Genomic DNA, 13,237 nt, shown 5'->3' with positions numbered 1-13,237 from the left:
TGGCTAACCCCCAGGGTTCAGCAATTGGGTCCAGCTGAGCAGAGCCTGGAGAAGAGTGCTCCCACTGACGCGGACTCTCCAGGGCTGCCCCTGCCACCATGGTCTGCTCGTGCTCACTTGCGTGGTGACTCACCATGTGCAAGCCCATCTAAGTGAGGACGGGGACCCACCGAAGTGTGTGTATCTGCTCTGGTGGATGGCTGCCTCAGATGTGATGATGCCCCCTCAGAGGCCGGCAGGCTCTCTGAGGAATCGCCCTCAGCAGTCACGGCGATCGCAGATGGCCCTGCAAGAGAACAGAAAGCAATATTAAGCATGTGGACAGATGTTGAGGTGCTGCAGATGCCAAGTGATGTTAAGATCATTCGCTATCATGAGTGCTGAGTGTTAGATTTCTGTCACCAGCCGCTTGGCGCTCCCAGTCTCGGCGTCCGCCGCGGACAGGCACTCCAGCATGCGGCTTATTTCTAGTGCCTGCTGCTGTGCGTCCGTTAACACCACCTGGTGTAGTGAGCCCCTTCCGGTCCTTGCCCTCGCCCGGGCATTCTGGCATCTCTTCTCCTATCAAGGCAAAACACAGAGGCGTGATTGAGTGATGGTTACATAGTGACCCACTGCATGCATTGGTGTGGGTGGGGGTGAGCGTGAGGGAGATGCATGGGAGGGTGCGTGTGAGACATTGTATGAGGATTGGGTTGCGTGGTAGTGTTCGAATGGGAACTGGGGCGGTGAGTACGTGCAGGCAAGGTGAGGATGACGGTTGAGTGAATGTGAGGAGTGATGCGAGAGCGTTGTGGCAGTGCAGAAGGAGTTGTGTGGTGGTGGAGGTGATGTGGAAGATGTAGTGTGGGAGAATGCGTAAGTATACTCACTTTGGCTGACCTGGTTAGGTCATTAAAGCGCTTCCTGCACCGGACCCAGGTTCGGGCGACATTGCTGCTGGTGACCTCCTCTGCCACCTTGAGCCAGGACTTCTTGGTGGCAGTGGGGGGCCACTTCCTCCCGTCCGATGGGAAAAACGTTTCCCTCCTCCTTCTGACCCCTGGTGTGATGAGTCAGAAAACCTTGGAGCAGCCTTGCCTCTGGCCTGCTCCATGCTGACAATATGGTTCTTTGCTGCAGAAGGAGCATTGGAGGACTGCCCCTTTAAATAGGGCTCCTCCTGCTGACAGCCTGTGATGCAGGTGCGCAGTGCGCCCGCTGCGCAGGTCTGCAACGGGAAACCCGGAAGCACACGTAAGTACCTTCGATTAGGCTGCGATCGGCACACCGATTTCACTGGGCGCGTTGCCCAGTCGACCCCCTGCTGGCAACCCGCCTCCCTCCTAATATCGGGCCCAAGGAGCCTGCAAAGGGATATAGATAGGTTAAGTGAGTGGGCAAAAATTTGGCAGATGAAGTATAATGTGGGAAAATGTGAACTGGACAACTTTGACAGGAGGAATAGCAAAGCAGTATATTTAAATAGGGAGAGATTGCAGAACTCTGAGGTACAGAGGGATCTGGGTGTCCTAGTACACTCATCACAAAAAGTTAGTATGCAGGTACAGCAAGTGATTAGGAAGGCAAACTGAATGTTGTCATTTATTACAAGGGGAACGGGAATATAAAAGTAGAGATGTTTTGCTACAGTTGTACAGGGCATTGGTGAGACCACATCTAGAATACTGTGTGCAGTTTTGGTCTCCTTATTTAAGAAAGGACATAATTGCTTTCGAGACAGTTCAGAGAAGGTTCATTCGACTGATTCCTGGGATGAGGGGCTTATCTTATGAGGAAAGGTTGGATAAGTTGGGCCTGTATACATTGGAGTTTAGAAGAATGAGAGGTGATCTTATTGAAACATATAAGATCCTGAGGGGACTTGAAGGGGTAGATGCTGAGAGGATGTTTCCCCTTATGGGAGAGACTAGAACTAGGGGCCACAGTTTAAAAATAAGGGGTCTCCCATATAAAACGGAGATGAGGAAAGATTTTTTCTCTGAGGGTTGTGAGTCTGTGGAACTCTCTTCCCCAGAGAGCGTTGGAGGCAGGGTCATTGAATATTTTTAAGGCTGAGTTAGGTAGATTCCTGATTAACAAGGGAGTCAAAGGTTATAGTAGGTAGACGGGAAAGTAGGGTTGAGGTCACAATCAGATCAGCCATGATCTTATCAAATGGCAGTGCAGGCTTGAGGGGCCGAATGGCCTACTCCTGCTCTTAATTCGTATGTTCATATGTTCAACCTACAGTCAAGCACAGTCGATGGGAATCAAACACAGCAGCTCCACTTTTAACTCGGGTGAAAGTCATGTGGGCGGGGCCAAGGTGGTCGTCAAACTGTTCAGGCCTTTGCAGCATGAGGCAGGAGATTTTAACTCTGCCTCCCGCCTGCACCCGGTGATAACTTTCCAATGGTCGTTAGCAGCCACAGTGTTAGTAGTTCCTCAACTTTGGAACAGCTTCATGCCAATCTGAGCAATGTTTTCCCAAACCATACAAGGTCCTCCCATCCCATTTGAACTTATTGAACAAAGTTGTTTCCAGAGCTCTTTCCCACAACACACTACCTATGAACAGTGGTCAGACCAATTCAGCTCTATCGGGATCCACCTGTGTACTGCACTCAGTGTAGCTCACTCCTTTAATTGATGGGAGGGCCAGTTCAACCCATTCGTTTCCCAAGTGATTTGTTCATCACAGCAGTCAAGCTGCTACAAACAGCCCGAACTTAAAGTAGTTTGACAATTCCTGCAACACTTTTCAAGCCAGCAACAAGACCGTTCAGTGGATTTTTTTGGTGAGACAATACAGTAGTTGTAAAATGCATCAATGAAGCATGGAGAAAGCAAAATGGTTTTGCAAATCTAAACAAGTTCTTGATACAACGCACACAAGATGATAGTGAGGAATATCTACAGGTTTTTGTGAGTGGATAGCCAAAGGTTGCTGCCTCACAAAAAATTGCATTGTGCTTTACAGCATAAATTTAGCTATGAATACTGCCCCATATTTGATAAGGCAATGTATGGAGAGTTTTAGTCGTAATCTGTGTAGTTGGGAACAACTTTTAGTGGTGTCTTTTTGGCATTCTGCCTTCACAGACCTGGACTTGCTGCTCACTACTTCTGATAGTATGATACCACTGAGAGATTTTCACCACCCCCTCCTCCCAACTTAGTGAGGGCTTCCCAAGACCTGGCGTAAAGTTCTCAATGGGCATACCCCTATTTGCTATTATTACAGAAGAGGAGCTTTACAGGAGGAAGCAAAAGAGTCCACCAGATACTATCCCCAGCCCTCCACAGAATATAAAGGGAATACATGCCCGAAGACCTGCAGTTCAGTTATATCCCTGCACTGCTGACTCTGTGGCTATGAAGATGATGACTGCGCTCAACTTTTATGGCACAGGTTCATTTTAGGTAGCTACAAGGAATCTCTATAATAGCCAGGGTGCAGTATGGGAATGCATTCGTCAGGTAATTGATGCACTTTACAGGAGGGCTGTGGAATTCACCTTTGGCATTACAGCATGGCAGTAATGAAAAAGATACATCCAGTTTTATGGGATTTCTGGCTTTTGAAGGTCCAGGGTGCAACCGATGGCACCCACATTGCTTTGTGAGCTTCCACAGAAAACCCCCTCAACTAGCTCAACAGGAAGTGCCTCCACTCCTTGAATGTACAGATTGTGTGTGACAACATGCAAAGGATCTTTCATGTCGATGCGAGATATGCTGGAAATTGTTACAATGCATTCATCCGTCAAAATTCGGACGAACAGTGACCCAAGTAGACAGTGACAAGGGCCATCAATTTAAAATTGTTACTGAAAGTGAAGAGAGAGATTCAAAGAAATTTATTTACGCAGAGGGTTATTGGAGCTTGGAATGCTTTGCCACATGGAGTGGTTACAACAGAGACCATTGCATCTTTTAAAGGAAAAGTGAATTAATACTTGAAGCAGAGGAAGATACAGGGCTATGGGAAGGGAACAGGGTAGTGGGATTTGTTTTGGATTACTCTAGCAAAGTGCTGCTACAGTATCTGGCTACCATAGAAGTTTACAGAAGTCTACAGACATGCTGTCCCTAGGATATTTTTGTAGCAAACAGTGCTGTAAACTTCTATGATAGCCAGATTCGCTCACTTATATTTATGCAACGCATGAATAGGATTCCATAAGAGAAAATTTTAGTAATAAAGTTGTGAAAAAAAATTTTGTTGGCAGAGAAAGAATCAGGCAAAAGATGACTCTGCAGTCTGTCCAGAGTGGGGATGAACAGGACAAGACTTGGGATCCTCACTTATGGACCACTGTTTAGAAAGCAGCGGCCCAATATCTGGTGTCTAAATCTAAATACTCACAGCTGATTAGTTCCTGCTCGAGTACACACAAAAGGTCCACAAATCAAATCAATAGAATTTCCAGGATATACCTATTTCATTTCTGTTATGTTGATGCAGGAAACAGTACATCTTAAAATCAGTTTAGTTAGAGAATATAATTTTGTATATTAGACTATTTCTGTATATAAGGACCAATTTCCCTGGTTTTATCCCACCCGCCCAAGCACTAAATAGGAGCAGTGCACTTGAAGTGCATTGCTCCTGTCCAACCTTTGGATCACCTGGATTTCCTGTTCTGGTGGTAGAAGCAGGAAAAACAGGGGCAGCTGCAGACCTCTTGGGCTTTTAGCTCTCAGGGTGGCCATGGTATTTAGGAATTTCTGGTCATGATTCAATCAGAACCTGGGTTGGGGGGGCGGGGGGGGTGGGTAAAATTGAAACGGGACACCTATCACATCGTCTTCTCCCCTGTTCTGTGGCGTTCAATATGTGGTACACCAGGGAAGTGAGGCGGGACACAGGTATCGTTCTTTGCAGCCTCATTTACATTGTTTCATCTGGCCTGTGCCTTCCCTGCTATACCAGGAAAGCCAAAAAAATACCCTAGGACAGCATTAAGTGGGAGAAGACCCAATAATCAGAATCTCCATCCCTTTTTCTTGACCTCAGTGCCTGAGGAATTGAGCATTCCCCAGATCAAAGGCCAGGAAAATCGGCCCGAAAATATGATACTACTGGGCTTTGGTTCAGTTTTATTAATGATATTAACCTGTATACATGGAGAGCATTGTTAGCCCTCCTGAGTTGTTTGCATTCTTGCCCGACTCTGGGATTTGAGTATATAATCTAGCTCGACACTACATCGCCTACGTTACAGAGGGAGTGCTGCCTCAGCCCATCTGCCACTGAAATTGTTGGGGAAGGTTTAAACTAGAGTGGCAGGGGGATGGGAACCTGAGCGGGGAGTCAGAAGGGAGTAAAGTTGAGAGCAGCAAGAGAAGGGAAGACCCAGGGGAAATTTACAATACAAATAGTACAATAGGGAAAAGCGTAGAGCAGCAGAAAGAAAGTGTACTTTAGACACTGCAGATAAAGTGAAAACTAGAAGGCGTAAGGCGATTAACCCAACATCAAAGCTGAAGGTCAGGCTAGGGTGTGTGGCCCAACTAAGAGTTCTATATACAAATGCATGGAGTATAAGGAATAAATTAAATGAACTACAGGTTCAAATTCAAATTGGAGGGTATGACATGATAGCTATCATTGAGACATGGCTGCAGGATGGTCAGGATTGGGAACTAAATATATCGGGTTATAAGGTCTACAGGAGAGACAGGGAAAATGGAAGAGGGGGAGGAGTAGCCTTAATGATTAGAGGTGAAATCACTTAAATGATAAAGGAGGATATAACGAGAGGTAAGCAGCCAACAGTTGAATTGAGAAATAGGAAAGGATCTAAGACTATAGTGGGAATTGTGTATAGGACCCCTGGCAGCAGCTCTGAAGTGCTAGATTGTATAAATGCAGAGATTAGACAAGCATGTAAGAAAGGCATAGTGGTCTTAATGGGGGACTTTAACCTTCACATAGATTGGGAAAAGCAGATTAGCAACTGTCAGAAAGTTAGTGAATTTCTTGAGTGTGTTCGGGATAGTTTTCTACAGCAGTATGTCCTAGAGGCAACAAGGGGGCAAGCCATACTAGATTTAGTAATGAGTAATGAACCAGATTTAGTTAACGGCTTAACTGTACGCGAACATCTATCCAATAGCGATCATAACATGATCGAATTCAATGTAGTGTTTGAAAGGGAAAAATGTGAGTCAGCTGCTAAGATTCTAGACTTGGGTAAGGCCGACTTCAATGGGATGAGACACAGACTGTTCACAGTAAACTGGGCAAATCTGTTAATGGGTAAAACGACTGATGATCAGTCGGAAATGTTTAAAGAAACATTTAACGTGATACAGAATCAGTTTATACCCCTGAGGGGCAAGAACTCTACTTGCCAAAAAAAACAGCCATGGACAACTAAAGAGGTAAGGGACAGTATAAGACATAAGGAAAGGGCATACAAAAAGGCAAAAAAATGGCACAGATCCTGGCAAATGGGAAAGATACAAAGATCAACAAAGGATCACAAAACAAATAGTAAGAGCTACAAAAAGAGAGTATGAAAAGAAACTTGCAAGGGATATCAAAACCAATACGAAGAACTTTTATAGTTACATTAGGAAAAAGAGGGTGGTCAGGAGCAGTGTTGGCCCCTTAAAAACTGAAAGTGGGGATATTGTCATTGACAATGGGGAAATGGCGGACATGTCCATCCCAGGGTTTTAAAGGAAGTAGGTGAGCACATTGCAGATGCCTTAACTATAATCTTTCAAAGTTCTCTAGATTCAGGAACTGTCCCTCTGGATTGGAAAATTGCACATGTCACTCCACTTTTTAAGAAAGGAGAGAGAGGGAAACCAGTTAGCCTAACATCTGTTGTGGGGAAAATACTGGAGTCTATAATTAAGGATAGGGTGACTGAACACCAAGAATTTTCAGTTAATCAGAGAGAGCCAGCATGGATTTGTGAAAGGTAGATCGTGCCTGACAAACTTGATTGAATTTTTTGAAGAGGTGACTAGTGGACAGGGGAATGTCAATGGATGTTATTTATATGGACTTCCAGAAAGCATTTTATAAGGTCCCACATAAGAGACTGTTAGCTAAGATAGAAGCCCATGGAATCGAGGGAGAAGTACGGACTTGGTTAGGAAGTTGGCTGAGCGAAAGGCGACAGAGAGTAGAGATAATGGGTAGGTACTCACATTGGCAGGATGTGACTGGTGGAGTCCCGCAGGGATCTGTCTTGGGGCCTCAATTATTCACAATATTTATTAACGACTTAGATGAAGGCATAGAAAGTCTCATATCTAAGTTTGCCGATGACACAAAGATTGGTGGCATTGTAAGCAGTGGAGATGAGAACATAAAATTACAAAGGGATATTGATAGATTAGGTGAATGGGCAAAACTGTGGCAAATAGAATTCAATGTAGACAAATGTGAGGTCATCCACTTTGGATCAAAAAAGGATAGAACAGGGTACTTTCTAAATGGTAAAAAGTTAAAAACAGTGGATGTCCAAAGGGACTTAGGGGTTCAGGTACATAGATCATTGAAGTGTCATGAACAGGTGCAGAAAATAATCAAGAAGGCTAATGGAATGCTGGCCTTTATATGTAGAGGACTAGAGTACAACGGGGCAGAAGTTATGCTGCAGCTATACAAAACCCTGGTTAGACCGCACCTGGAGTACTGTGAGCAGTTCTGGCCACCGCAACTTCGGAAGGACATATTGGCTTTGGAGGGAGTGCAGCGTAGGTTTACTAGAATGATACCCGGACTTCAGGGGTTAAGTTACGAGGAGCGATTACACAAATTGGGGTTGTATTCTCTAGAGTTTCGAAGGTTAAGGGGTGATCTGATCGAAGTTTATAAGATATTAAGGGGAACGGATGGGTTGGATGGAGAGAAATTTTTTCCGCTGTTTGGGGATTCTAGGAGTAGGGGGCACAGTCTAAAAATTAGAGCCAGACCTTTCAGGAGTGAGATTACAAAACATTTCTACACACAAAGGGTGGTAGAAGTTTGGAACTCTCTTCCGCAAACGGCAATTGATACTAGCTCAATTGCTAAATTTAAATCTGAGATAGATAGCTTTTTGGCAATCAAAGGTATTAAGGGATATGGGCCAAAAGCAGGTATATGGAGTTAGATCACAGATCAGCCATGATCTTATCAAATGGCGGAGCAGGCACAAGGGGCTGAATGGCCTACTCCTGTTCCTATGTTCCTCAATCCTATTCTATGCCTTTGTCGCCTCCAAACTCGACTATTCCAATGCTCTTCTGTAAACGTCAGCTCATACGAGACTTAAATTGCAATATTGAGGGAGTGCTGCATTGTCGGGGGTACCATCCTTTGGATGAGACATTAAACTGTTTATCTGGTTAGGTGTAAATTAATAAACCAAGGGCATCATGATGAAGAAGAGTTCTAATGTTTTATGGCCAACATTCTACCAAAAAAAAATTAACTGGTCATTCATTTCATTGCTGAGATCTTGCTTTGTGCAAATTGGCTGCAGCTTTTGCCTACGTAACAACATTGATTACACCTTAAAAGTAAGTGGAGCTATACCTCACCCCGTGCCCTCCCCAAGCTCATCTCTTCTATGAGACCCACCTCCTGCATCCTCAATCACCTCTCCACTTGACTGCCTCTCCTGGCCCCCATGCTGGCCAACATTGTTAATGATTGCTTTTGCTCAAGAAATGTCCCTTCCTTACAATGATGTGGAGATGCCGGTGATGTACTGGGGTGGACAAATGTAAGGAATCTTACAAAACCAGGTTATAGTCCAACAATTTTATTTTAAAATCACAAGCTTTCGGAGATTATCCCCTTCGTCAGGTGAATGAGTGAAAGGTTCTCAAATCGCATATCTTAGGCTGGGACAGCATCACACCAATCAAAAGGTGTCGTTGTTGTTCAGACAGGCCAGTCACGGAGAACAGTACGTCCCAGTACACTGAATATACACTGTCAATTACACAGGCAGAGAGAAAGAGACCCAAATGGCAGAGAGAGAGAGAATATTAAAAACAGATAACCTTTTTTTCCTTTTGCTGGTGGGGTTACGTGTAGCGTGACATGAACCCAAGATCCCGGTTGAGGCAGTCCTCATGGGTGCGGAACTTGGCTATCAACTTCTGCTCGACGATTTTGCGTTGTCGTGTGTCTTGAAGGCCGCCTTGGAGAACGCTTACCCGAAGATCGGTGGCTGAATGTCCTTGACCGCTAAAGTGTTCCCCCACTGGGAGGGAACCCTCCTGTCTGGCGATTGTTGCGCGGTGTCCGTTCATCCGTTGTCGCAGTGTCTGCATGGTTTCGCCAATGTACCATGCTCCGGGGCATCCTTTCCTGCAACGTATGAGGTAGACAACGTTGGCCGAGTCACAGGAGTATGAACCATGTACCTGGTGGGTGGTGTCCTCTCGTGTGATGGTGGTATCCGTTTCGATGATCTGGCATGTCTTGCAGAGGTTGCTGTGGCAGGGTTGTGTGGTGTCGTGGACGCTGTTCTCCTGAAAGCTGGGTAATTTGCTGCGAACGATGGTCTGTTTGAGGTTGGGTGGCTGTTTGAAGCCGAGTAGTGGAGGCGTGGGGATGGCCTTAGCGAGGTGTTCGTCGTCATCGATGACATGTTGAAGGCTGCGGAGAACATGGTGTAGTCTCTCCGCTCCAGGGAAGTACCGGACGACGAAGGGTACTCTGTTGGTTGCGTCCCGTGTTTGTCTTCTGAGGAGGTCTATGCGATTCTTCGCTGTGGCCCATCGGAACTGTCGATCGACAAGTCGAGCGTCACATCCCGTTCCGACAAAGCTGCCATCATCTTCACATCCTCAAAAAACCCACAGTTGACCCATCTCCAACAACTGCAGATGTTCTTGCAGCATGTGGGACAGCCCTGCCAGAACTTCCCTAAATAATTTTCACCCACTCAGACACTATTCCTTGAAATAGTCGAAGTAAATTCACTTCTGCTTATATATGTGGTTTAGAGGATGATGGCAGGATGGCGTAGTTCTCCTCTGGTGCAATCTCACTTGCTTGGTATCCCTCTATCCTCCTCCTTTTCTTCCTGCATAAAAACATAAATGTAGCGGATTCTCTTGGGAAACCCATTGTTGTAAGTTACAGGACCTAATCACCAACTTTTCACCAGCTCAAGGGGGCCAGCAAAATATTTTGTACAAACCATGCAGAAACATTTTTGAAAAAACATCCTTTCAAGCTTGGCCTTTATCTTCCCTTAAATCTCTTATAGAACCCAGATAATCTTGGATGCCCATTGTGAATGAGTATTTTTATGCAGATCTAATGTGAAGGCTGCAAGATAGCTGGGACATCTGTCTGCCTCTCCTTTATAACAACATTGTAATGAAGTTCTTTCCTGTTTCTGGCAGAAGCTTTTTCTATGCTGTCTGTAATGCCCATCCATGATGTACATCATGGGCAGAGATTGACCGCAATTGATCCCTACCTAAGTTTCCAACTAGTTACACCTGGATTGCACCCACTTATATGCTTTGACGTGTATTTTGTCACAAGGACGCTACATTGGTATTGCGAGAACAGCCTTGAGGTTTCAATGCAGATTCTTAAAAATCAAACAGTCCTTTCTGTTTTGAGTACTGGCTTCAGGACTATTGCTATGATGTGAATTTAGAAAATAAGGATAACTTTGCATTGAATGAGCAATCTATTGTTTGCATAAAGGCTAGAGGAAGCTCTGTTTTCAAGTGAGTAAGCTGGTGGTGAGATGATTTTGATCTAAAAGGGAGTATATTTTGGATTCTATAGAGTTATGTTCAGAAGTTTTCTTGAATTGTTTGTGTGTTGAATGTCTGTTGCAAATTCTCTCTTCTCTTCCCTGCCCCCCACCCCCCTCAATCATTTGGCAAGTTTATTTGAGCCAATTGTGAAGGTTCCAGGTTCAGTCTGCCATCTTTGCTGAATGAGCTGCTCTCATCCAGGGTAACTACAGTTTGGACACTATGGGGTAATTTTCCATGCACCACTGGTGGCAGGGAACCTCGACTGCTGCCACAAAATATCATGGGCAGCATACCTGTAATATTAATGTTCTGGTGGTGGGCAAGGTTCCCGGACCCCAACACATACTCGGGAAAATTACCCCCACCAACAATAAAATCACAAATTGAAGTGATTTCTCAGTTAAATTAGGAGCATTTTTCTTTAAATCAACTTACCTCATTCGCCCTGGCAACATTTGTCTTCATTTTGTTATCCAATGTGACATTCCTAAAGGTGTCAAATTTGTATTTTAAGTTAGTTTGCAGGCGTATGGTGAAATAGTATTTATTTCTAAAGTCCAATTAAATAATATTTTATAAAAATCTTACTTAATAGCCTCTACAAGTTTATCTAATTTCAGTTTTTCTTTCCCTTCCAGATGATCGCACTGATCAGCGAACCTGCCTTATCTGTGGAGACAGAGCTACGGGTCTGCACTATGGTATCATTTCATGTGAGGGATGCAAAGGCTTTTTCAAACGTAGTATTTGCAACAAGCGGGTTTACAGATGCAGTCGAGACAAAAATTGTGTCATGTCACGCAAGCAACGAAACAGATGTCAATATTGCCGGCTGCTTAAGTGTCTCCAAATGGGCATGAATCGAAAAGGTACATTAGTTTTCGCCATCTTTGATATCATTAACTTTATGTACTAACCAAAAAAGTTTATCTTTAAATGGTTTATTTTGATATAACTAATCTGAAGGTGGCTAGAATTCAGTTGTAGGACAATCTCCTGCCTGACATTTAAAAGTTCCGATACTTTTCTTTTGATTTTCTTCCGCCAAAGGTTTACATTGAAATTTACAACACAAATAGAATATGCAAGTTCCATCTGAAGAATTATTAAAAGTAATCCTCTTGTACAGCTAATTATGGAGTTATGCCTCTAGCTGTCTGGATGTTAAGTTGTCATTCCAGTGCCTTAAAAAGCGAGGAGAAAAGGACTGGATCAAGTTTTATAATTCCAGACCCCTGTTGTGATCTTGAGATTTTAGATTCCACTTTGCAGATATTGGATGGACGTTGGGATTGCGATTTATACCTTAAGCCAGGGATTCCCAAACTGGGGGGTGCGTTTAGGTTATTAGGGGGGGTGCAAGGAGGATGTGCTGGTCTAGAGTTTGAGCTGTGTCTCGAGCGCCCCATTGGGGCCGATCACTCGTGTTTTATTATCACACAGATCAGCCAGAACCACCAGGGAAGCATGGAGATCAGCAAGCAGATGATCTGGTTGGAGATGGTACATTGAGAGGCCGGGCAGCTGATGGAGGGGCCGGTATGGGTACTGCAGAAGGAAAGACCGAGCCAGTGCAGTCTGCTCACCAGTCTCCTGTTTAGTCTATCAAAGCAGCACTGCACCATATTGACCCTAAACTTAGGTGAAATTCGAGCACTTATTTGGGATTTGATTTTTGATCAAAATTAGTTCTCAAAGTCTGTTTGAATGTGGTTGCAATCTGGTTGATTTGTACATTTAATTTCTACACTTCATTTCTGATCAACATTTCCCAAATATTTACAGCTATATATATATTTTTTAAATCCCAATGTTTCTCCCCCTTGCTTGACTGTGGTTCTGTGGGTAATGAAATGCCCGAGGTATTTTGTCCGGTGGTCATTCATTGTGTATGAGCTGGTGTAGTGAGTCAGGGTATGAACACCAAATTCTATTGTAGTAAAAGCTTTAAGCTTTCGAACAAAATTATATCTTTAAATCCATGTGTGCTTATGACTTGCTCATTTGATGCATCATCTTTGGCAATAAGGCAAAAGCATTCATTTGCAAAACTTTTTTTTCAATCTATCTCCATTGTATATTTCAGCTTTCCCAAAGGCTGTTTCGGGCACAAAAAACAGCTGGCAAAATAAATCAGGAGGCAGGAAACTGAAAGGCCAGTAATAACTTTAACTATCACTGGCAGTGCTATCCCTATTGTGCAGATTGGCTGTAGGTAGCTTTGGAGCATATCTACAACTGGCACCATACTGACCTAGAGCCTGTGGTGTCAGTTCCTCCATTGCCAGCTAGGTAAGCTATGGCTGTCAAATATGGTTAGTACCATAACAGCAGTGGAGAAGTCAGTCTCTGGTGCCTACTCATCTTTCCAGCATGTCGTTTTTCACCTTGTACCACTTTACCCGTTTGGGAAGCATCTAAACCATCCCACATTGTCAACTTTATCTTTACTTGCTGCCATCTACAATACTGTGCAGCTTCCACCTGGATGCTTCGTGGCTTCATAAGT

General features: G+C 44.3%; 1 protein-coding gene across 1 annotated transcript in view; it reads left to right on the top strand.

Moving 5' to 3' along the window:
• Positions 1-13,237, top strand: part of LOC137300556 (nuclear receptor subfamily 6 group A member 1) — a 341,818-nt gene that overhangs the window by 252,019 nt on the left and 76,562 nt on the right. The window contains exon 3 of the mRNA XM_067969704.1: positions 11,367-11,597. Within this exon, the coding sequence (XP_067825805.1) occupies positions 11,367-11,597 (231 nt within the window). The remainder of the gene's footprint in view (positions 1-11,366; positions 11,598-13,237) is intronic.

Source organism: Heptranchias perlo, chromosome 31 (genome assembly GCF_035084215.1).
Source record: "Heptranchias perlo isolate sHepPer1 chromosome 31, sHepPer1.hap1, whole genome shotgun sequence".
Lineage (NCBI taxonomy): Eukaryota > Metazoa > Chordata > Chondrichthyes > Hexanchiformes > Hexanchidae > Heptranchias > Heptranchias perlo.
This window is presented reverse-complemented; position numbering and strand designations above follow the sequence as displayed.